This window comes from Lissotriton vulgaris, chromosome 3_2, assembly GCF_964263255.1.
Source record: "Lissotriton vulgaris chromosome 3_2, aLisVul1.2, whole genome shotgun sequence".
NCBI lineage: Eukaryota > Metazoa > Chordata > Amphibia > Caudata > Salamandridae > Lissotriton > Lissotriton vulgaris.
Window position 1 is genome coordinate 18,484,137 of NC_141690.1, and position 26,531 is coordinate 18,510,667.

The following is a 26,531-nucleotide window of genomic DNA, read 5'->3' on the forward strand; positions in this document are numbered from 1 at the left end:
GTATGTTATGACATTTGCTGTAATGACTTGAATTCCTCTTCATTGTTGACTTCCCAATATAAGCCTGTATGCAAGAAAGAACATATTTTAAAAATCATTATAAGCTGTAGCTCAGTTGTTTGGACAACCAACAAACATGGTACTTCCCGGAATTTAGGAATGAATGAATGAACATTGGAAAATCAAGAAAGCTATACATTTCTGAAAACTAGCCAGAATTCTGAAGTTAGCAAGAGTTCATTTGTGTAGATTGCCCCTGGTAGGTCAAAAAAGATTGTTGAAATGAAAAAAAAAAAATAAGTATACAAAAATAGTAATTGGTGTCCTTTTAACCTGCAATTTTTTCCCCCAACAACCGATCATAAAAATAACATACCACGCTTTCTTACAAGGAACTTTTTTCCAGCTATCCCAAAACTTTGTTCTTGCTATATTTTGGCTATTTTCTTGGTTCCCTAAAGGGGAATCAACAAACCATGAGTGGCTTTCGAGTTCTCAAGATAAGGCAGGGAAAATTACATACATTTGGTTTGGATACCTTTTGTGGAAAAAAAGTTACGAAGGCTTAAGCACAAATTGTTCCAAACATCACAAAAACAGGGCTTAGCACTGGGAGTGGAAAATTCTCTACAGCTAAGTGGGTAAGACTCTTCACTCAAGAGTCTTTTAGAGATCTCTTCATACCAATCAAGAGAAGCATTCTGTTGATCCCTGGGCCTCCCTTTTTATTTGCCTATGTGCACTACTATTTTGAAAGTCTGTACTGGAAATCATTTGGAGTTATGTTTTTTCATATTCAAGTGCCATTTAACCAAAAACGTACATGTTCTCTGCCTGTATTACACACACTTATAGTAAGTTGGGGCCCCTGTAGAGGCGTGGGCAGACATTTTCACAACAAGCACGCGGAAGGGGCTTAGGGTGTTTTACTCATACTTTCTTTTTAGAGGATTATTTTTCGCTATAATACAGTTCACGTGGTGGCCCAAACACAGTGTGATACTGCTCACTAAAGCAAAAGACACACAATTGATGGACGGAATGCAGAACAAATCAAAACATTCACCCCCAGTCAAGAGATCTGGGTTAAATCCGTAATTCTTTTGCTCACCATGCCACCCCAGTTTAGACCTAGCCACATATAAATCAGTCTTGACCATGTGCCTCATGGGAACAGTCCAGCCCGAACTGCCAAGCCGGGTCCTCCCTGGACCGGAAACAAGCATCCTAGGGCCGGTTTCAGGGTTTCACCCCTTTTCAGCCGGAATAGCTTGATTCCAGTGGCACAGTGAGCCCAGGATCCACGTCTGGGCATACCTGGTGCACTTAGGGTGAGAAAGCAAAAGACACACAATTGATGAACGGAATGCAGAGCAAATCAAAACATTTACCCTGATCAGGGCTGAAAGGCCGAAACCAGTCCTAGGATGCTTGGCTCCAGTCCAGAGAGGACCTGACCTGGCAGTTCGGGTGGACTGTTCCCATGGGGCACAGGGTCAAGATTGATTTGCATATGACTGGGTTCAAACTGGAATGGCATGGTGAACAAAAAACAATGGATTTAGGCCCAGATCTCTGTACTGGGGTGAATGTATGACATTGTTCTGCATTCTGTACATTAATTTGTTTTTTTTGGGTTTCTCACTAAAGAGCAGTACACTAGTTAGGACTCAAGGCACAACACTTTTAATTGTGGCTCGAGAAAGAAATTTACAATACCAGAACACAGGGAGGTACAAATATTATCCATTGGGTCTTGATTTTACAGAGACCCTTTGCACTAAAGGAACTCAACTCGGTGAGAACCGCAGGGCGGCTGGGCACGGTACTCAGACCTGGCCACCTGCTATGTCCTTGAATATTGCAATATTTGGTGTTTAAAGGAGTTGCAACAACTTTTGGCACCAGTGCTACTGCACCTGCAGCACCATTGAAACCATGCCCCTACAACATTACTGCATTTGTGACTGCCTGTTTAGTAGTATAAAGTTTATCAATATTTTGGGTTTAGTGGGGTCCCTAGAGCTTTTGGCCACAGTGCCACTGCATCTGCTGCACCATTCATATCAAGCCCCTTTTAACTGCAAGAAAACTGCAATTGTGTCTGCCTGTATAGTATTAAAATATAGCAATATTAGGTGTTTCAAGAAGGTCATGACAAATTTTGGGCCCGGTGGCACTGCACCAGTTGCACCAGTTCAGTTCATGACCCTGTTGTCTGCAAGGTAACTGCACTTGTTTAGTAGTAACATTTAGCAATAATTTGGGTTTAGTGGGGTCCCTAAAGCTTTGGGCCCCAGTGCAACTGCACCTGCTGCACCATTCAAATCAAGTCCCTTTTAACTACAAGGTAACTCCAGTTATGACTGCCTTTTTAGTAGTCAAATGTAACAATATTAGGTGTTTTGTGTGGTGCCTAGAGCTTTTGGTCCTGGTGCTACTGCACCCGCTACACCATTCAAATCATGATCCTATTGCCTGCCATATAAATGCACTTGTGACTGTCTTGTTTAGTAGTAAAAATTTAGCAATAATCTGGGTTTAGTGGGGTCCCTAGATCTTTGGCCCTAGTGCCACTGCACCTGCTGCACCATTTGATTTAAGCTCCTTTCGAACTGCAAGGTAAGTGAAATGTTGAATGCCTGTTTAGTGGTTCAATATAGCAATATTAGGTGTTAAGAGCAGTTCTGACAACTTTTTGACCTGCTGCCACTGCATCTGCCGCACCATTCAAATCATGATCCTAGTGCCTGAAAGTTAACTGCACTTGTTACTGCTTGTTTAGTTGTAAAATATAGCAATAATCTGTGGGTTGCCTGGAGCTTTTGGTTCAATTGCTACTGCACCTGCTGCAGTATTGAAATCATGACCATAGCACTTGCTAGTTAGCTGCATTTGTGACTGCCTGTATAGTTGTACAATATAGCAATATTTGGTGTTTAGATGACCTCTGATAACTTTTGGGCCCAGTGCCACTGCACTTGTTGCACCACTCAAATAATGACCTTGTTGTCTGCAAAATAACTGCATTTACGACAGCCCATATACTAGTAAAATATAGCAATATTAGGTGTTTAGAGGAGTTCTGACAACTTTTGGACCCAGTGCCACTGCACCTGCAGCTCCATTCAAATCATGACCTTGTTGTCTGCAAGGTAATTGCACTTGTGATTGACTGATTAGTAGTAAAAATATAGCAATTTTAGGTGTTTAGTGGGGTACCTAGAGTTTTGGTCTTGGTGTCACTGCACCTCATGCACCATTGAAATCATGACCCTGTAGACTGCAATGTAACGACACTTGTGCCTGTCTGATTAGTTTTAAATGTTAGTAATAATCTGGGTTTAATTGGGCCCTAGTGCTTTTGGCACCAGTGAGACCGCACCTGCTGCACCATTCAAATCAAGATCCTTTTAACTCCAAGATAACTGCAATTGTGACTGCGTGTATAGTATTAAAATATACACTGGCGTAACAAAAATTGAGGGGGCCTCCCTGCAAGGTATGTAGAGGGGCCCCTTCCGGGCTCAATTAGGAGCTCTACGGACAGAGTGCAGTGCCGAGGGGGCCCCCCTGTAGCTTCGGGCCCCCGAACCGCGTGGGCTGCAGGGGCCTGTGTTACGCCCCTGAAAATATAGCAATATTAGGTGCTTAGAAGAGTTTTGACAACTTTTGGGCCTGGTGCGACTGCACCTGCTGCACCATTTAAATCATGACTCTGTAGCCTGCAAGGTAACTGCACTTGTGATTGCCTATGGCTGAAGCATCTGCTTTACACAACTAAGTAATAAAGAGCAAGCATTCCATCCTACTTTTAGAAGCTGTTTACCTTTTCCGTGGGAAAGATCTATCTTGACAGCGAATGGGGCTTAAACAGTGTGAAGGGCTTCAGTAGAAGATTCGAGCAGCCAGGGGAAGTTAAAAAATGTTTTTTGTTCCACACAAAAGCGAATAAACATAGTAATTTGTCAATATGAACTGATAAGATCCCCCTTTTAAGATATATGCAATACAAGTGATTTCACAAGCACAGTGCACGCGCTGGGCAGGTGAACCTAAAAATGCTTAACTTCAGCCTTGGACAGTGAAATAAGCCAAGCAATGTGTGTTTAAACAGCAGATGTCTCAAAGCAATAAAGGGCTAACTTGTGCTTTTCCAGGGCCAGAGAAGGTGGGGAAGGTGACCTATACACATGTTCTTGGTATTGATGAGGGGCAAGAGTCAGGAGGTCACAAGACAGAAGTTAAGACCTGCACATAAATAGTTTTCTCTTCATGGGCACGGTTTCATTTATCTTCCATACTTGGGAATTTGGTTAGTTGCAGGACAGTTAAGGCTGACTATATTTTATTAGCGAGATGTGAATGTAGGCTGTAATACTTTACGAGAGTGTCTTTTGTTAGCGCAATCTTGTTTTAATGAAGCATTTATGGAATTTTGTTGTAATTGGCACCACGTGAGATGAGTAGGCATGTGTATTTTAGATAGTGGAGGTCAGAAGTCCTGAGTGTGGATTGAGACTTCGAGTCAGACTGGGCAAATGAGAGTCCAACATCACATACTTAGGATAGCTGATTGTGAGCAAGAAAACTGCTTCAGAGAGAAACTCGAAACAAGCCTAACTCACTTTTTCATTGTGAAAGCTTTGTCGCCATCTTTGAAGTGTTAAGCATGTTTTAGATTTATTTTCATTGCTCGTTGAGCTCGTCCCAATAATTGTGCTCTTTTGCACACAAAGTGGGTTCCAGTGACAAAGGGTTTATAGACTTTGGATGGCAGAACATTGCAGGGTGGCAAATAACACCTTTGAAGGTCACTGTATAAAGCAGAGATGTGGCAGTAAAGGTGGGCTCTGGGGTCCATTTTCTTCTATTAGGCCTCTGAAATGGAAATATTGGGTAACAGTCTGCAACATGTTAGGTAGATTTTGCCCCACAACTATCAGTGTATTAGAGGCAAAAAATAAGAAAGGGAATGCAGAAGGGAAGGCGGAAGTGGTAGAAATAATGAGTGTTAATAAAATTGGGGCATTAACCGCCGTGAGTGGTGACAGGAGATGAGAAAGGCATAGGCAGGATGGGCTGTGAGTGGTAGTGGAAGTGAAATGATGGGTGGGTTTGTGAGTGACAGAGGGGAGCAATCGCATGCGAAGGGAGCGTAAACAGGAGAAGAAAGTAGCGACAAGAGATATAAGAAGGGATGGTAGAGAGCAATATTTATGAGAGGAGTGGACGTTGAAGGGAGAGGTAGGCAGTCGGGGAGCCTGGGTAGTGACAGGAGAAATTGTTGTGGAGGGGCGAGCAATCACGGGAGAGGCGAACACTGCAAGAGAGGTGAGCGCAACAGGAGAGGAGAGCAGTGGCTGAAAATGGACAGTGATGGCAGATCTGGATAGAGATGTAGGCAGTGACAGTAGAGGCATATCAGAATGGCATTGAAGGCTGTGGCAGGATAAGGAGCTTGATATGTCACAAGATAATGGACAATGAAGAGAAATCCAAAGTGAGAGTGAAATAAGTGGAAAGGTGCTGCCCTCTACGCCTATACCCCTTATGGTAAACCATCCGCGTTCCTCACCATCTAATTCCCCCGGCGCGCCAGAGTTCAAGGGGGTGTAGGTGGATGTTGGTTGTAAATGGTAACAGTTGATGTACAAGGATGAGGTAGGGTTTCCTTTTTGTTGTAATGTTAGAGAAAATGAGTTAAAGACTTTGATAGAAAGATTCTTGTAGGGCTGTCTTGAGACTTGGGGCCCAATTTATATTTTGACAGATATCCCGTCTGCTGAAATCTAAATCCCATAGGATATCATAGAATTTACATTTCTGTGGATGGGATATTCATCACCGTTGTGACTGAGTAACCCATCCCCCAAAATATAAATCAGGGCCATAGCTTGTTTGCTACAGAGCTGAAGCATGACTGCTTTAAAGTAAACAAGGCAAACTCAATTTAAGTTGCACGCAGGTTAACATAATCTTATCTGTAATTTGACTTTCCTTGCATTTTTTTTTAGATAGATTTATTTTACTATTAGTTACAAATACATTTAAAACGTTTGGCTCACTGTAGTGCAATGAATGTGAATATTTGTGTTGAAGGATTAGGACGGTGCTTCCTACTGTTTTATTCAAGATTTGAGTTTTGTATTCTTTATTTTCTCGTCTGACATCTTTTAGGAATTTAGGGTAACTTGCTTTTCTAAGTTACACCCATGATCACAAATGGTCGGATTTAAGGTGAAAATTCATTCATTTTGGTTCACATAATCTAAATTTAAGGACTTTTCTGACCATTATTTTCGCGACCTAGAAAAGACATCTGACATTCTGGCAGATTTTCCAAAGTGTCGTTTTAGCAGGAAAACAAAGAAGGTGTTTAGGGAGGGATTAGGTGGGGTAATCATTACAAATGTGATGAACATTTATAAAGTTGTACGTTTGTGGGCATTCATAATCACACCCAGGGCGTTTAAACAAAATTTGCATACCTAATATTAACAAACGCTGGGCTTGGTGTGCAAATTGAGAGTGGGCAGTCAGAGAAAAGTAAAAGTGAAAGAAACAGGGTTAGAAACAAGCAATGTGGCCTTGCCGCCAGAATTCCACTAGTATTGAAGAAAGTGAGGCTCATCTAGACAAACCAATACAAACAGAATGTAATCGAAGGGGTCCAAGGAGAATTATGCAGCAAAAATATATAAACCTAATAAAAGTGTGGGCAAAGAGCAAATTTCATTCTGTGTTGGAAAACGGGCAGGGAGGAATTTGGAAGTTACTTGCTACTGCCAGTGAGACCCTTTGAGTAGTTTAATGTATAGTTGGGGTGGTCCGTCCTAGTATAGTTAATAACTCCGAAAGAACTCACTGGGGTAATTGGATCCAAGCTAGGAATGTTTGTGTGCACATAAGTGCCATTGAGGAACACAACGTAATACCATAGGGATCAATGGAACTTTATTAACTTACATTATACTTACATTGCAGGGTTTAACAAATCAACAATTTGCCTCCAGACCCACAAGTTGGGTAGCTTGATTAAGTTAATCCATATTGTTTTCTCTCAGTCTTGCTATCTAAAAATGTGAGCAACATATAGGTTTTGCGTAAAAAAAAAGTAATGAATCAAGCTTAAAGCATATTCATGTAATACAGTAGGGCTTTTGCGCAGTTAATGTATAAGATTAACTAGGATTTGACTACCCCAAACCTATTGCCCTTTCTGATGGAAAATTGGCATATAAGTGACTAACCTTTCACAACCAATCCAGCCTTCAGTGTTGGTTTTGATGTGTCTTAGTGTACCCAACAGTACTAACAATTTGAGGTCACTGTTCTAACATGTGACTGAATTTGATGCAGCCCTACTAGCATTTCAGAGGCAAATCTGTCATGTAACGGAACTTTACCAAGCCCTGCAGGTCGTTTTACAATGTGAATGACTAATCTTTTGTCGTTTATGTACGATTGACTCTACTCTAAGTCTGCCTGTCTTCCTGAGATGTTCCTAAATGTGACTTTAGTGTTGACATGGTTCCTCAGATCACGCGTGGTAGCTTAATCTTTTTCCCATTATGAGTAAGTGCTTCCAGTGCCTGTGCCTGGAAAGTCGTTTTGGCTATCAAAATCCAAACAGCTTGGTGGTACCACCTATGAGCCATGCAACATTTTAGAGGCAGGCGGGGGAGAGGGAGAACACCTTACAATACATTATAAATTGTATCATCAGGAATACAAGTTTGGCCAGTAGATCTTAGTTCTTAAGTAAATTCATTCATTACTACAATTATACAGAAAGAACAACTTTGAGAATTGCATGTCCAGGTTTATATGCATGGACTAATTTGATTTCTTATTAGCACATGACCGACAGACAGATTCTGCCCCCCGCATCGGTACTGGTACTGACCGCTGCCTGGTTGCAAAGACAAATTGGAGACATGCTGAAAGCTTCCCTAAAAATGCATTCCGCCAATTGCTTACCCTTGGCTTAGAGTTATGTAACTCACATTTGCTTGCTTTCTGTTAGCTGGCGTTCTGTTTTTTTAGAAAAATAAGGAGGCCCCCTCTCTGGGTTTGTGTGGTACCAGGGGGAAAAGAAATAAAATCTCGTGGTGTCCCACACTACAAGTCCTATTTCTGAACTAAAGGACTGCTGTATGGATACTATTGTGAATCTAACAGTGAACCACAAGCAGACCTGTCTTAGAATACTCAGGTACGAAAAGGTGAGAGGTAAGAGATTCTGGCACATCAAAGTTTTAAACTACCACAGATTATTCTACCATTATTACACAATTCTAGCAAACAATGGATTAATGAGGCTGTTCTCAAGAGGTTTTTTGTTAAAGGCGTATACAAAATTTTATTATTAATATTTCATACAATTTGATTTGTCAATACATTAAAAAAATAGATGAGTATACTTTTCAATTTAATACAAAATGTATAAAATGTAAAACCTAATACATTAAACAAGAATCAGAAAAATGTTGAGGCGGCGTTTCGGCTTTTTTTCTTATAAAAACACCTTCTTCAGGACAGATTCTAGGTTAAAAGAACACAGGATTACCAACCATTGATTATCACAGTATTATCTTTGTTTACACATTATCACAGTTTTCCCTCATGCACATACAACTATTAAGTTCACATGCCCTCATTACTTTTTGTGTATACACACAATGAATATATTTAGCCATTTATAGTCTGTTACCTCTCCCTTTTTCTTAGTCTATTCGGTCTATGTATATGTAAACTGACCCCTCTACTGTTTTTTATTTATAGTAACCCCAAGGTGTCTCATACCTCGAAATTAAAATAGTTTGTTGTGAACTCAATGGTATATTGGAGTTCGTACTGCCTCAGGATCCCTTTCAATTATATGGGTCTTTTGGCTATCAGTGCTTCTTGTGAGGATAATGGCAACTGACTGTGAGGTAAGAAGGAAAAAATCAGTATATTATCCGCCATGTTTATTTGTAGCCTTCTTGCCTTTCAAGTGGGAAAACTTATATTACCTTAAGCAATAGTACGTGCGGCGGTACACACTGTCCAGGGGAGCCACCGATTTGGAAGAGAATACTTCTTAATGGTATTTCTGTTGGTTGAGATGATGATAAGTGTTATTGGGTGGTCTTACTATCTTAGTTTAGTGTGCATCTAGTGATAAAGTGCAGGACTCACCATTAGTAAGGTAAGCGGATCACTGAAAACCCAGACCTTCTTCTGCTGCATTCAAAGCCTCAAAGGCACATAAGGACTCGGGGGTTGACCTCCCGTCTTTATGAGGGTTCAGACTTACTTCTGTAAGAAAATTAGTGTAGTATTAACTCCCTATATTATGAAGACAGCTGGGGATTTTCATACTTGATTGGTCTTTAATAACTATCTATTTGATGTTATTTATCGTTATTTATAGAATAGATGCGCTGTACTACTCCCTTCTTTTGAATGGGTTTAGAGTCAAAAGTATTCTCATATTGGTTATCTATACTGAGTGCGTTTTTACCCTTTCTGAGTGTATCTCGTTGCCAGCTTATAGCCCTTTTTTTTTGTAGGTGAACTATTCTGGCTTGGTTGCAGTCAATCAGTGAACAGTTCACTATATACCTTTCTATTTTCATGCATAAACTTTGGAGGACTCTTTTGAATATGTTTAGGTTGTTTGTAGCCTTCGTAATGCTTAACTTTATATCTTTCCATCCATATTTGAAAGCTGGTTAAATACGATTTTTATAAGCCTCTTCTCGTTGTAAACGTTCATGCTCAAAATGTAGGATTAATCTCCTCATGGTATGTTATGTTAAGAGGGGAGATCCATTTTTTATTTTTAAACATTTTTTAATAATAAAAAGTACTTAGGCCAGCTGATTCATTAGTTGTGGGAATACCCTTCTGCTTGTGTGTTCTATTAACTGTATCCAAACACTCTTGCAGCTTCGTTTTACTCACCTTTGAAGTTTACACCGGCCTACCTGCTCCTCGCTTGGACAGCGTCGCCTGTTTCGTGTTCTTACCGTCAGCGATACGAATAACATTACAGCTGACGCCGCGTCTTTTATAATAGCGGAATTCTAATAGGGCTACTATTTGAGCTCCGTGATTGGTCGGTTTATAGCCAATCCGAAGCCTGTTACCTTGGTAACAAGGACGCATAGTCCTTTGCTGGTTAGTATGCCTATGGCTTTACACGATTGGATGGGTTTTAGCCAATCCAAAGCCTGTTGTCGAGGAAACGCTAACGCACTGTTTTTCCATTACTCGGCTAAGCGCTACACTTGGGTTCCGCGTGTTTTCTAATTGCGCAATGGTTTTACTTTGAGTGTGAAAATAGAAGAAGTTACAGAAAATTCCCATTGTATGAATGTCATGTTGTCGATTGGTCTTATAGTTACGTTGCGGACTGCTGTCTTCTTATCGGTTGACAGTCGGCCAACTGGAGTCTTGTTGTTATGGCAACAGATCCGCGCTGTGTTATTGAGTTATGTCGTCGTCATACTTGTACTCGGTTTAATATAAACAGCGTGTTGTCTCTTTTCATGCATATTTTCAGTGTGATAACTCTGTGGCAAAATACGGGGAGGTACAAGGACTTCAAATACCGTGTCAAACAGCAGTATTGTACTTAGGACTGCAAACCAGAGTACTGCATTCTCATCAGTTAGCCAGTGGTTGACCCGGATGATATCGATATAGCGACATTAAAACCAATGTTTTCTTGGTAATTCACTCATATTCTACGTTCCATAGCATTGAGGATCTGAAATGGTGCGGCCTAGAAACAGTAGAAATCAATGTAAGAGGCGGTAATCTGAACACTAAAAGGAAAAAAACAGGAACAATTTTATATGTCCCAATTTAAGAGCGTCAGATGTGGCTTAAATAGCAGAGAGGATTGGGAACGGATAGTGCAATGAGATGTAAGTCCAGTCTTAGAGTATCAATCAAGACCCTGCAATGATTTCATACAGTTGAGGGAGATGACTATACCAGGTATCCCGGTACTAGCTAATACACCCTTTTATCATTTAAATTAATACTAATGCTGTATACCCTTAACAGACAGTTATATCTCACTGTACCAACATCCCACCCTCTGATCCAATATGAAAAACCATTAATTTGCCTTAGTAATGTGAAGTATAAGAAGGTCCGTACGTTAGTAAATTAACAACACTGAATCACAGAAACCGCGTTAATAATGAACAGACCCTCATCTTCATAACCAGAGAAGGTGGGCTAATCAATAAACATAATATTCAAAGAGGAGCGTAGAATATGAGAGAATTACCAAGAAAATCCTGGTTTTAATGTTGCTATATCGATATCACCATGGTCAACCACTGGCTAACCAATGTGAATGCAGTACTCTGGTTTGCAGTCCTAAGTACAATACTGCTGTCTGACATGGTATTTGAAGTCCTTGTACCTCCCCCTATTTTGCCACAGAGTTATCACACTGCAAATATGCGTGAAAAGAGACAACACACTGTTTATATTAAACCGAGTGCAAGTATGACGACGACATAACTCAATAAGATAGCGCAGATCTGTTGCCATAACAACAAGACTCCAGTTGGCCGACTGTCAACCGATAAGAAGACAGCAGTCCGCAACGTAACTATAAGACCAATCGACAACATGACCTTCATACAATGGTAATTTTCTGTAACTTCTCCTATTTTCACTCTCAAAAGTAAAACCATTGCGCAATTAGAAAACACGCGGAATCCAAGTGTAGCGCTTAGCCGAGTAATGGAAAAACAGTGCGTTAGCGTTTCCTCGACAACAGGCTTTGGATTGGCTAAAACCCATCCAATCGTGGAAAGCCATAGGCATACTAACCAGCAAAGGACTATGCGTCCTTGTTGCCAAGGTAACAGGCTTCTGATTGGCTATAAACCGACCAATCACGGAGCTCGAATAGTAGCCTTATTTGAATTCCGCTATTATAAAAGACGTGGCGTCAGCTGTAATGTTATTCGTATCGCTGACGGAAAGAACACGAAACAGGCGACGCTGTCCAAGCGAGGAGCAGGGAGGCCGGTGTAAACTTGAAAGGTGAGTAAAACGAAGCTCCAAGGGTGTTGGGATATAGTTAATAGAACATACAAGCAGAAGGGTATTCCCACAACTAATGAATCTGCCGGCCTAAGTACTTAGTGTATACCCACACGCAGCAGTAAAAGGCGTAGCGATCAAGGCAACAGACCCCCCCCTTTTTTTATTATTAAAAAAATAAAAAATGGATCTCTCCTCTTAACATAACATACCATGAGGAGAATAATCCTACATTTTGAGCATGAACGTTCACAACGAGAAGAGACTTATACAAATCGTATTTAACCAGCTTTCAAATATGGATGGAAAGATATAAAGTTAAGCATTACGAAGGCTACAAACAACCTAAGCATATTCAAAAGAGTCCTCCAAAGTTTATGCATGAAAATAGAAATGTATATAGTGAACTGTTCACTGATTGACCGCAACCAAGCCAGAATAGTTCACCTACAAAAAAAAGGGCTATAAGCTGGCAACGAGATACACTCAGAAAGGGTAGAAACACACTCAGTATAGATAACCAATATGAGAATACTTTTGACTCCAAACCCATTCAAAAGAAGGGAGTAGTACAACGCATCTATTCTATAAATAACGATAAATAACATCTAATAGATAGTTATTAAAGACCAATCAAGTGTGAAAATCCCCAGCTGTCTTCACAATATAGGGAGTTAATACTACACTATTTTTCTTACAGAAGTGAGTCTGAACCCTCATAAAGACGGGAGGTCAACCCCGAGTCCTTATGTGCCTTTGAATGCAGCAGAAGAAGGTCTGGGTTTTCAGTGATCCGTTTACCTTACTAATGGGGAGTCCTGCACTTTATCACTAGATGCACAATAAACTAAGATAGTAAGACCACCCAATAACACTTATCATCATCTCAACCAACAGAAATACCATTAAGAAGTATTCTCTTCCAAATCGATGGCTCCCCTGAACAGTCAGTACGGCCGCACGTACTATTGCTTAAGGTAATATAAGTTTTCCCTCTTGAAAGGCAAGAAGGCCACAAATAAACATGGCGGATAATATACTGATTTTTTCCTTCTTATCTCACGGTCAGTTGCCATTATCCTCACAAGAAGCACTGATAGCCAAAAGACCCATATAATTGAAGGGATCCTGAGGCAGTACGAACTCCAATATTCCATTGAGTTCACAACAACCTATTTTAATTTCGAGGTATGAGACACCTTGGGGTTACTATAAATAAAAAACAGTAGAGGGGTCAGTTTACATATACATAGACCGAATAGACTAAGAAAAAGGGAGAGGTAACAGACTATAAATGGCTAATTATATTAATTGTGTGTATACACAAAAAGTAATGAGGGCATGTGAACTTAATAGTTGTATGTGTATTAGGGAAAACTGTGATAATGTGTAAACAAAGATAATACTGTGATAATCAATGGTTGGTAATCCTGTGTTCTTTTAACCTAGAGTCTGTCCTGAAGAAGGTGTTTTTTATAAGAAAAAAAGCAGAAACGCCGCGTCGACGTTTTTCTGATTCTTGTTTTATGTATTATGTTTTACATTTTATAAATTTTGTATTAAAACGAAAAGTGTACTCATCTATGTTTTTAATGTATTGACAAATCAAATTGTATGAAAAGTTAATAATAACATTTTGTATACGCCATTCACAAAAAACCTCTTGAGAACAGCCACATTAATCCATTGTTTGCTAGAATTGTGTAATAATGGTAGAATAATCTGTGGTAGTTTAAAACTTTGATGTACCAGAATCTCTTACCTCTCGCCTTTTCGTACCTGAGTATTCTAAGACAGGTCTGCTTGTGGTTCACTGTTAGATTCACAATAGTATCCGTACAGCTGTCCTTTAGTTCAGAAATAGGACTTGTAGTGTGGGACACCACGTGATTTTATTTGTTTTTTTAGGCTGTTCATCATGTCTTTGTCCCTCCCGTGGAGCATAGTCTGTTTAACACCTGCCAAACTGGCTCCACTAGTGCTTGCTGGGAACTCTTTTTTTTCTTTTTCGTGACCCACTCCACAAGAATGCATGCGTTTTCATTTGTCTCCCATGTATGTTAGTTTACAGTAGTATACATGCTGTATTTCTTGAAAAGGTTTCCAGACACGTTTCTTGCTACTCTAATGCTTCTACCTATCTTTGCAACTACAAGCTCATCAGTCTTGCCTACTAGCTTGTCTATTTTAGCCAGTGTTCTTTACTATTAGCACAACTTGGACAATCCTGTTAATCAATTTGATATCCATGCCTTAGGCGCTGAATGTAGGAGTGCTGGAGTCCAGAAGTGAATGAGCAATAAAGAGGCTTTTAAATTTTGTTTTTAACTTGTCACATTTGCTGAGCATTCAAAGACAGAGGTCAGATCTTCCCATGGAGGTTGGTGTTTATTTTTCTTTCTCTGACCGCAAAGTATGATGATTTATGTGACATTACTGGGTGTATGGATGGAAATGCTGTGTAGGATTTTATGTTTCTTCTAGCATACATCAAAATTTAAATGCCAGTTTATAAACTGCACAAATATTTCAGAATATCAGAATTGGGAAAGCACAAATGGAGCAAATTTTTTTGTAATTCTGATGTGTGGTGGAAACAAACATTTTAATATGATCAAATCAATACACTAAGTGATGCCGATTTCCACACATTACCGTTTGTGCGTTGTATAGTTTTACCAGTCAAACAGTAGGCCTGTGCAATTTTAATGATAATTTCAATTGAAAATGTGTTGTATGTAATAGCAATGTGATACCACATCAGGCCTACTCCACTCTATGACATTGTACTCCACTCTGTGCCACTCCTCGTGCCTCCACTCTACTCTGTGGCACTTCTTTCTGTGCCTCTCTATTCCACTCTCCACTCCACTCTGGGACACTCCACTTTCCACCACCCTATTCCACTACATTAAACAACTACTCCACCCCTCTGCACTCCACACCATTCCACTCTGTGTCACTCCACTCTGTCACACCACCGCGATACACTCTATGCCTCTCCAATATGTAACACTCTATGGGTCTGCACACCACTCTGCCTTAGTCTACGGCACTCCACAACACTCTGCTCCCCTCTGTGCCACTCTAAGCCACTCGACTCATAACACTTTATTCCACTACTTCACTCTATTCCACTACACTCTACATCACTCCATTCTATGTCCCTCTACGCCACTGCACTCAGCTTCACGCCATTCAATTTTATACCAATCCACGACACTCCACTCTATGCCACTCCATTCCACTCTATGCCACTTCCTTCAAAGCCACTCTAGCCACTCCACAACACTCTACTCCACTCTGCGACACTCCAGTCTACAACACTCCACTCTACGACACTACGAGACTCTATGCCATGCCACTCCTTTCTGTGCCACTCCACTGTAAGCCACAATACTCTGCTTCACTCTACAGCACTGCTCCATTCTGACACACTACTCCACTCTTCTCCACTCTTTGCCACTCCACTTTGCCACTCTACTCCACTCTTCCCCACTCTGCTCTGACACTCTAGTTCATTGTACTACACTACACTCTGTGACACTCCACTCTGACACACTGCTCCACTGTGTGATTATGGTGATTTACTTACCGTGATGGCGGCCCCGCGTTGGGATTAATTGTCCGGACCTGCTATTAACAAAGTTATTCATTCTGGGATATTGAGTACCCCGAGCAAGACACTAGTGAGAGCTCTTCCTTAGCAGACATGTGCCTGCTGTGTTTAAGCAGTGTACACTTTTGTGTGAAACTCTACGCTTGGTGCCGCTGGACTGATTTCCAGGAGTTCTCTATCGCCCTGTCCTGAGGAGGCCAGATTTGTTGGAAGGTCGAAACGCGACCGCGTCAACACTTTCCATAAGGAGGAGTCACTATTTTGAAATGTTATGGGAAATGATTGCCATTGACACATCCAATGATTTGGGTTCTGTTGAATCACTTATTGAACCAGTTGTGTCTGGCTAACTCAAAGTGTACCCCCTAGACTGAATAGGAGGACACTCAACTGTTACTGTAATATTCTTTTGATTGGGTGAAGAAGAAATTATTTGTGATTTTTTTAAATATTTTTTTTTGTATAAACTTTATATGCTATATGTTTTTTGCTTGTATTTGTTGTATATAGTTGTGTACATATGTATATATATATTTGTGTATAGTGAAAAAATCTTTTGATAAAGAAATTTCCGGAGAATAATTCTGCTTGATTACAATAAATAAAATGTGTAATCACGTCCTCACATAGTAGTGATGGCTTTGGTAATTTTAGATTAGTGGACAAGTGACACAAACGATAGGAGAATTTAAAGTCCCCTATTGGATAAATAATTAGATATCTTTTCCTCCTTTTTCCACTTTTTTAGTCATCCACACTGCTCCACTGAGACACACTACTCCACTCTTCTCCACGCCACTCCACTTTGACACTACTCCACTCTACCCCCTTCTGTTCTGCAGCACTCAACTCTATGCCACTCCACAACACTGTACGTCACCCCACTCTACAACGCTCCATGCCACTCCACTAAAGGACCACTCCACAACACTCCACGCCACTCCTCTCCATGGCACTTTACTCCACTAAACTGTATGCCACTCCACGCCACTCTACAACACGCCATGACATTTAATTCTAATCCACTCTGCGCCACTCCGACACTATATACTACTCTAGGACACCCAACTCTGACACTATACTATAGCCCTCTACAACTCTCCACTACACTCTCCACTGTTCCACTCTACTCCACTGTGCGACAATCTGTGCTACTCTATTCCACTCCACTACATTCTATGCCACTCCACTCTGCCACTAGTCCACTTCACTCTATGCCACTCTACTCTGTAACACTACTCCACTCCACTCTATGCCACTTCACTCTACGATACTCTAGTCTGTTCCACTCTGCGATACTCCACCTTGTGGCACACTACTCTTGTCCATGACACTCTATGCCAATCCACTGTCAAGTCAAGTCAAGTCATAAAATTTGTATAGCGCACTACATACCCAGAGGGTTTCAAGGCGCTTAGGAAGGGGAGGAGGATTATTTGTCAAATATCCACGTTTTAAGCTGCTTTCTGAACGCTAGGTGGTTCTGGGTGAGGCGAAGGTAAGCGGGGAGTGAGTTCCATGTTTTAGCAGCCAGGTATGAAAAGGATCTGCCTCCCATGGTGGTCTTGTTGATTCGAGGTACAGTGGCGAGGGCTTGGCTGGAAGAACGTAGTTGGCGGGAGGGGGTGTAGAAGGACAGTCGAGAGTTGAGGCAATCTGGTCCGATGTCGTAGAGTGATTTGTGTGCGTGGGTAAGCAGTCGGAAAGTGATCCTCTTATTGACGGGTAGCCAGTGGAGGTCTTTAAGGTGACCAGAGATGTGTTCGTTGCGTGGGATGTCTAATATGAGCCTGGCTGAGGCGTTTTGGATTCGTTGGAGTTTCTTCTGGAGTTTTGCGGTAGTACCCGCGTAGAGGGTGTTTCCGTAGTCTAGTCGGCTCGTGACCAGAGCGTGGGTGACTGTTTTCCTTGTTTCGGAGGGGATCCAGCGAAATGTTTTTCTGAGCATGCGAAGAATGTTGAAGCAGGAAGAGGATACGGCGCTGACTTTTCTGTTCATTGAGAGTGAAGAATCCAGGATGACGCCAAGGTTCCGTGCGTGGTCTGTCGGGATGGGTGCTTTTCCGAGGGCTTCCGGCCACCAGGAGTCGTCCCATGCAGAGGGGGATGTACCTAAGATGAGGACTTCAGTTTTGTCTGAGTTCAGTTTCAGACGGCTGTGTTTCATCCATTCGGCAACTTCTTTCATTCCTTCGTGTAGGTTAGTTTTGGCGGTGCTGGGGTCATTGGTGAGAGAAAGGATCAGTTGAGTGTCGTCTGCGTAAGAGATGATGTTGAGGTTGTGTTGGCGTGCGATGGCCGCGAGGGGGCTCATGTATACGTTGAAGAGGGTGGGACTGAGTGAGGATCCTTGGGGTACGCCGCAGATGACTTCAGAGGCCTCGGACTTGAATGGAGGAAGGCGGACTCTCTGGGTTCTTCCGGTGAGGAACGAGGTGATCCATTCAAGTGCTTTTCCTTGGATTCCGATGTTATTGAGGCGTTGTAGAAGGGTGCTGTGGCAGACTGTATCGAATGCTGCAGAGAGGTCGAGGAGGATGAGGGCGACTGTGTCTCCATTGTCCAGTAGAGTTCGAATGTCGTCTGTTGCTGCGATGAGGGCGGTCTCAGTGCTGTGTTTTGCTCGGAAGCCAGATTGTGAGGGGTCGAGGGATTTGTTGGCTTCGAGGAAGGCGGCAAGCTGGTTGTTGACGGCTTTCTCGATGACTTTGGCCGGGAATGGAAGAAGCGAGATGGGGCGGTAATTTTTGAGTTCGGTGGGGTCCGCTGTTGGTTTTTTCAGAAGGGCGGTGAGTTCAGCGTGTTTCCAGTCTTCTGGGAAGGTAGCGGAGTTGAAGGAGCAGTTGATGACGTCTCGGAGGTGCGGTGCTATGTCGGAGTCTGCTTTGTTGAAGATGTGGTGAGGGCATGGGTCTGTGGGGGATCCTGAGTGGATGGAATTCATCAGGCGGATGGTGTCCTCAGTGGAGATTGGGTTCCAGGCGTTAAGGGTGTTCACGGGGGGAAGATGGTCAGCAGATGGTAGGGTGGGTTGGTTTCCGGGTTGGTTGTCAAAGCTGTTGTGGATGTCTGCAATCTTGTTGTGGAAAAAAGAGGCTAGGGAGTCGCAGAGGGTTTGAGAGGGGGTGATGTCGTTGGAGTTGGCCGATGGATTGGAAAATTCCTTGACGATGTTGAAAAGTTCCTTGCTGTTGTGGGCGTTGTTGTCAAGTCGATCCTTGAATGCTGTTTTCTTGGCTTTTCGGATCAGTTGGTGGTGAGTGCGGGTGGCGCTTTTGAAGGCGTCCTTGGTGCTGGTGGTTGGGTCTTTTTTCCAGGCCTTTTCAAGGGAGCGGCAGAGTTTCTTGGACTTCTTGAGATCATCGTTGAACCATGAGGCTTTCTTGCTGCCAGGTTTGCTTTGACGTTTTTTCAGTGGAGCTAAGGTGTCGGCGGTGTTGGATAACCATAGGGTGAGGTTGGTGGCGGCTTCGTTGGCGTTAGAAGAGAGGGCTGGGGAGTTTCGAAGGAGCGATGCGGAGATTTGGTCCGTGGTGATTTTGTTCCAGTTTCTTTGCAGGGTAGGTTGGGAGTGGTTGATGGGTTTCGGCTTGTTGTAGGTGAAGTGAACGCAGCTGTGGTCAGTCCAGAGGAGATCCGTAGTGTGGCTGAAGGAGACATGGTTGCTGGATGTGAAGATGGGGTCGAGTGTGTGACCTGCGATGTGGGTGGGGGAAGTGACTAGCTGTTTAAGTCCGAGGTTGGCGAGGTTGTCCACGAGGGTGGCGGTGTTGTGGTCGTTTATCTTTTCAAGGTGAAGGTTGAGGTCTCCCAGAAGAATATAGTCTTTGGAGGGGAGCGCGTGTGGAGTGATGAAGTCCGTGATGTCTTCACTGAATTTTGCGCGGGGTCCTGGTGGTCTGTAGAGGAGGGTGCCTCTGAGTGTGGTCTTGGGGTCGATGTGGATCTGGAAGTGAAGGTGTTCGGAGTTGGCGAGGTTGGCGTCAGAGCTTGTTGAGATGCGGATAGATTTCTTATGGACGATAGCGATTCCTCCTCCTGTGTGGCTGGTACGGTCTTTGCGGGTGATCTTATAGTCTTCAGGGATGGCAATGGTGATGTCTGGGGCGGAGGAAGCATTCATCCATGTTTCCGTAAGGAAGGCGATGTCCGGAGAAATGGTGTCTAGTAGATTCCATAGGTCAATGGCGTGCCTGTGGACCGAACGGGTGTTGAGAAGGATGCATTGTAGGTGGTTGGGGTCGGGAATCTGTGGTGTGGTTGTAGCGGAGATGTTGTCGGTGCCGCTGAATTTGCAGGAGTAGCAAGAGAAAGGTCCATGGGTGTGTCCAGGAGCGGCTTGGACGCAGTTGGGGGCGCGACCGGGGTTAAGGGCTAGGAGGGAGGCGGCATCGTAGGTAATGCGGGAGGGCTGGGTAGCGCGAGGGGCAGGGGTTCTGGCGCTGGGCGCGGTCCAGGCGCGGACGGGCGTAGACGGGCTTACCTTTGGCGCACCTTCGGCGCGGGTTGGGCGCGGTCGCTGCGCGTGAACCCTGCGCGCGGGAAGAACTGTCATATATGGATGGTGGAGGGGGAGGGGCGAGGGAGGGTCAGCAGGGAGGCGGGCCGGGCTGTGGGGGACGGTCTCTGAGGCACCACAACAACAAGTAAGATGGCGGCAGTGAAATAAAACGAAACTGGAGGAAGGCTGGGGCACAGGCAATCAGCAATGACTATAGTTTACTTTAGAGAGCAGTCTATGTAATGGACACTCAGCCTAGCTGTAAGTTCGCACTGCAGTTGTGGAAAGCGCGACTCAAGTGCTCTATTCAATGACCCCAAAAGCGCTAGCAGATAAAAATGCAAATGTTAGGCTTTTTTAAATTTACTCGCACTATAGCGCTATACAGCGCTATGCTCGCACTACAGCGCTATGCTGTGAAGGAGGCAGCAGGGGCGATACAGGCTTGAGCAGTTGTGGAAAGCGCGACTCAAGACACTCTATGCCACTCCACACTAACATTGTACGCCAGTCCACTCTGACATTCTACGCCACTCCAATCCAAGCCATTCCACTCTACAACACTGTACTTTGTGTCACTCCACTCTAGCCGCTCTACTCTATGCCAGTCTAATCCACAGCCCTCTATGCCACTCCACCCTATGGCACTCCACTCTATGGCACTCCATGCCACTTCACTCCAATCCATTCATATTCTACTCCACTATACAACACTCCACTCTACAATATGACAGTCAAAGCCACTTCACTTTTCTCCACTATATCCCACTCCACTTAACAGTACTCCACTCTGACACACTAATCCACTCTTCTCTACTCCACTTTATGACCCTCTACTCTATCTTAGTACAGTCTCGCAATCTAGTCCATTGTATGACACCCCACTCCTCTCTGCGACACACCACTCTACATCATTTTACTCCACTCTGCACAGCTCCAGTCCACTCTGTGCCACTCCACTCTATGCACTCCACTCTGTGCCAGTTTACAATGCCACTCCACTCTATGCCACCCCAATGTGCACCACCCCACTCTACAACACTCCACTAAAAGACCACTCCACTCTACAACACTCCACAGCACTTTGCACCACTCCACTCTACGTCACTACACAGCACTCTGGAACACTCAAACACTCCATTCTACTTCACTCCACTCTTCAGTACTCTGACATTCTGCTCCAGTCTATGCTACTCCACAACACTCCACTCTACGACACTCTACTCCTCTCTACCCTACTCCACTCCACACCTCAAAAATGTATTCCAATCCACTCTCCTCCACTTTACGCCACTCCACTGTATGACCCTCTACTCTGTGACACCCCACTCTGACACTACTTAACTCTTTGCCACTCCACACTACTCTGACACACTACTCCATGACACTCTACTCCACTGCCTCTGCTCTACTCTTCTCCACTTTACTCCACGACACGCTACTCCACTCCACAACACTCCATCCACTGTACGCCATGCTACTCAGCACCACCCTATGACCCTCTACTTTCCAACACTCTGACACACTACTCTGTGACACTCTACTCCACTCTTCTCTAGGCCACTAACTTTTAGCCATGCTGAACAGAAGCCACACTGGTGTATAACACGGCCAAAACACATTGGCAAAACCAATAGCTCTTGAATAGATGAGATCTAAATTTGCTGATAAGGTGTACTTTTGTGAAAACAAGCGTGTTACAAAGGTAGTGGAAACCACTGGAAATGTGGCAGAGACAAACAAAGTCAGGAGACCATGGGTATTTTTGGGTGCTTGAAATTTAGATTATTTGGTTTTACTTAATTAAAAACATGTTCTGCAAAATTACACGGAATTATCCCTAATTACAAGAGATGCAAATCGGTCATTTTGCACTATATTTGAGCCCAAATGCATCCTGTCTTCGTTTTTGAGACGAGCACCCATTTTTTGATTAAAAATAGCGCAGTGAAATAGAACCACAAAAAAACAGCAGCTCATGTTCTGTTCCTGTGCATTCTTTGTTTGAGGTTTGGAAGCCTGTTAGTTGATGATAGACTACTGATTCTGCTTGCAATAATGAACAGCAATTCATGCCGATTGGACATGCTGACCATGTCTCTCTACACGATTTCTGGTCCTCTGTATGCACCATTGTTAAGCGACTTTTGCATCCTACTGAATGTTACGATAATGCTGTCTCACTTGAACATAGGACGCTGCCTTTACCTTAGCCTGACGTCTTCCTTTTTCTTGTTCACTTGCACTATGTTGATTAGGATTAGTCATGGTTATATCTCACCTGGCTTTTATTGATAAATCATCTATTCAAGGAAGCCTACCGTGCAAGGTGACGACGAGCCAGTTAGCAGCTCATCATAGCTTCGCGCGATGTTAGCAGGATGTGTGAGGTCACATCCTCGCGGTGCTACTGCCAGTCTGAGACTGTCACTCAGCCCAGTGGCGCCACGGAAATCATATAGATACAATTGTAGCAGCACTGACTGACTGCCACTGCCTGCGCTGGAACTGCCCGAAGCCTGTGAGAGCAGCCAGCCAGGCACGGGAGCTCACAGCTACTACTGCTTGTGGTGTGCTTTGTGTGACACCTGAAACTACGGCATTATGCGTGACAATGTATTTCAGTGCGGTGATGCGGAGCACCACACTGAAATGCGTTATTGTCACACCTATTGCGTGATACTTGGCAGGACTGCTACAGAGTGTCAGGAAATACCAGTTTCATAAAAATCGAGATTGTCTTATAAAAAAGGGTACACATACCTAGCTTTTTCAAAGCGCGGCTTTCCCTTTTAAACTGCTTCTTGTGTTAATAGCAGACTCATTAACGTGAACGATGATGCACGGAGTATTTGCAGTGTTTATGAAGATTAAAACAAGTGTATCAGTTTGGTGAATATCAGTGAATTAATGTGTAGAACAATGAGGGCAAAACTTTAACTTTTTGTGCTTAGCTTAGATATCATACCCTATAGAGGCCTGATTTAGAGTATGGAGGACGGGTACTCCATCACAAAGAAAACGGATAACACCGTAATGCACTTGTAATAAGGCGGATTGGATATCAGTCACGGCTGTGAATGAGTGCCCATCCTCCAGAGTCACTCAGGCCCATGGTCTTTCAAACTATATTAAAGCTATCCCTCCTCTGTTAGTTCCCGGCGGTCGTCTCTCGTGACCGCCGGGAACTAACAGAGGAGGGATTGCCTTTATCGGTACACCGCCGTAGAGGAGACGCACCCGTTTCCTTCGTGGGCACAACTGAAGAATCCCCTCCCGGCTTCCGCCTGATACTCAGACGTATTCAGCGCCTAACTCGAGGTTCATTACCGACCAGTGAGAAGTGATCACAAATAGAAGAGACACTCAGCACTCTTATGACCTTACTGGTTTAATGCTTCCATTGTATTGACTATTTCGTAGTCCAACTAGTTACATAGTGAACATAGATTACAAGACCCAGACTTACTCCAAACCTAACAATTGGAATTGGAGTTTAAGCCCTGAAGAGTCGTGTTGACTCAACCGCACACGACGAAACACGTGTCGGCGAATGTAACATTTCTCAAGTCTGGAGAAAATAAAATCAACATCTTGCTGTGACAAGGAGATACACACCAAAGAATCTGCTTCTGCGCCTCTTTTCCATTTTGGTCATTGTACCCTGTTTGTTACCACACATGTAGTTGCGAGAGCGTAGCTTCGTTAATTTGCTTTGTCTGTTGACTTTTTGGACGGTTTAGGGTGTTTGCCGTCTGCTCTACACGCACTACACAACGAAATTCCATGTATCTTTCACACACTGTAACGTACTAACTCAGGCAGTGCGCCCTCGGGGTCCGAATATTCAAAAAAAACCTTTGTACAGTACGTCTTTCAAACTATATCCTGCAATGTCACTTCATGTTACAGAATTCGGTTTGCGGATTTTGATTTTATTTTCAGAGATTGTGAATAGGAACTGTACCTGTCAGTCTGCTTGTAATGCGAAGAATATCCTTTGGCTCGTTTTTTGATTATGTTGACTTATTATTTTTTGTAGAAATGAATGAGTCTATAGCTGACGGCAATAATGACACAGTGGGGCAGATCGTGAATTGCATTATGAAAAATGAAGGTAAGTTAAAAAATGTTTTTTTTTAAAGTCCCCGAAAATTCTCACCGTTTTCGTTGTAACCGAAGTTCGCCGACTTTAAATAAAATATTTCACAAATGGGTTTACAATTTTGGAATGCATATGAAAATTGAGTTGTGTAAAAGTGTACACCCACCACACTATAATTATCAGCAGCATTATTTCCAGCCATCATTACCTTGCATAATAATTGGCGGAAGTACGCCGTGCTGCTTTACTTTCTGGTGTATGCACCGTGGACTTTGTCTTTTACGATAAAATCACCATTGGGTTATGCTAATCGTCAGCAGCACAAAGCGCTCTTTTGTGCCTTTTGCACATTTGAATAAGGGGATGGGCTCTAACAAGCTGCAAAGATGTGCTGTATATTTAAACTTCCCTCACATAATTGTTACTCGGAAACTATCCAAAAGCCCATCACAGGGAGGGGATGGGGTTCATATGAGCACCACATCTGGTTTTGGGGCAAGAGAAACTCGCAAATTGTATAACAAAAATTATATTGCAGACTTGAGACCTCATGTTAACCTTTTTCTGAAGTTTCTGTGTTTGCAAATTAACATCTCATTGAGATGCTAGTGATAACCAAGGTAATTTCATCTGTTTTCAAATATTGCCTTGTCTCTTACTTAATGGTGTTCAAATCACGCAAAAACCCAGACTCTTTTTTAAGCCTACCTTTTGGATGCACTTCAAAGACCTAATCATGCATGAATTTTATTGGCATAACCAATCGGAATGGTTCTGTTGTTCTTCATTATCAATAAAAATGACTGAAGTCCAGATTTGCGATTTCATGGTTGGCCCACGGTATCGCCAGTGTGGCGAAGGTAATGTCTTTACCGCACCCGCTTGAAAAAAGTTGCTGCGGTTAGTATTGGGGTTTTATGTGGCAACATTTTTTTCGAATACCGTCGGCCCTACCTGTATGGCATGACCGCCTGCAGGTGACGAACGGTGTAGCCGCTGGTGTAACCTACTCCCATGTCCTGCTCTCATGTCTACATTTCACCCCATACCCTACCCCCATATATTTATTCTCTTTTGTAACTTCAGCCAGACGACTACGCCCATGGGCCCTATATCCTCCCCTCCATGGGTTTGCCCCCTCCTTCAGACCTTCATTCCTTTGAGCCGAGCCGTGTCCAATCAGGCTTAATACTGTTGCTGGCAATGTTACACTCTGGTATTGGGTTTGAATTTCGAAATAAAAAGTTAGAAAAACAAAATGTTGAAAAAATATTGATGTGCCTTGGGGTTAGGGAAGGTGGAAGGGATGGAGGTAGTGTGAGGGAGTAAGGGTTATGCATACTGGGAGACCTCGGATTAGTGATCGGATTAATGTTAGAGATGAGATTAGGGTAATGGTAAAATATAGGTGGATGCTAAGGTTTGATTAGTTTAGAGTTAGACACAGTGTTATGGTTAAGGTTGTTGATCTGGATGGTTAAATTACGAGGTTAGGGATAGGAGGTAAGTTAAATAAGAGGAAGGGACTATGGTTGGGAGAAGTGGGCAGACCAGACTAGACACCATTTTGTGTGTGAAAAAGCCACTTTATTGAAACAGGTGCACATTACAATAAGCTGGCAACAGCCTTACAAAACTAAAAACTCACCATACATCCGATATCTGACACCCGACCCCGCCCCACCCCTACAATCCCCCACCCTGTCATTAACAGATTACCAACATTACAATGTATTACAGTTAAAATATACATATCTATTAAACCAAGATCTATGCCTGCCTTTCTGAAACTGTAAACAACCAAACGGCTACAACTGAACCTTAAACTACCTGCCTACCCTTTCCCTGCCCATGTTCCCAGTTTTCAACGCTAACCAAACTTCTGTCAACCCGTGGCAAACTTTGCAAACCCCCGCCAAGCACCTGTTCCAAGCGGCAACACTATTTACCCCTTGCAAATGTGTCCCAATCTGAACCAACCAGAACACTTGCCTCAAATAATACCCCTTCGTATCCAATAAAAAATAGGGTCGGAGAGAGGGAAAAGAAATCCTAACGCTATGCCTCTGCTCCCAACCACCAGGTCACCAAACCTAAAATGGTAGCTGGGAGCCCAATGCAACCTACCCTTATAGCCCTTGGGCTTTAATTGGGCTATAGCTATGTAGCACACATATACAAAATGGCAGGACCTCGGCCTGCCCCGCCCCTCCCTATCTGCCCGTGTGGCAGACCTCCCTCCC

The 26,531-nt window shown here is 43.2% G+C and overlaps 1 protein-coding gene across 1 annotated transcript in view; it reads left to right on the forward strand.

Annotated features, from left to right (window-relative positions):
- Positions 1 to 26,531, forward strand: part of RELL1 (RELT like 1) — a 136,642-nt gene that overhangs the window by 39,794 nt on the left and 70,317 nt on the right. The window contains exon 3 of the mRNA XM_086963993.1: positions 24,226 to 24,300. Coding sequence (XP_086820119.1) covers positions 24,226 to 24,300 — 75 coding nt within the window. The remainder of the gene's footprint in view (positions 1 to 24,225; positions 24,301 to 26,531) is intronic.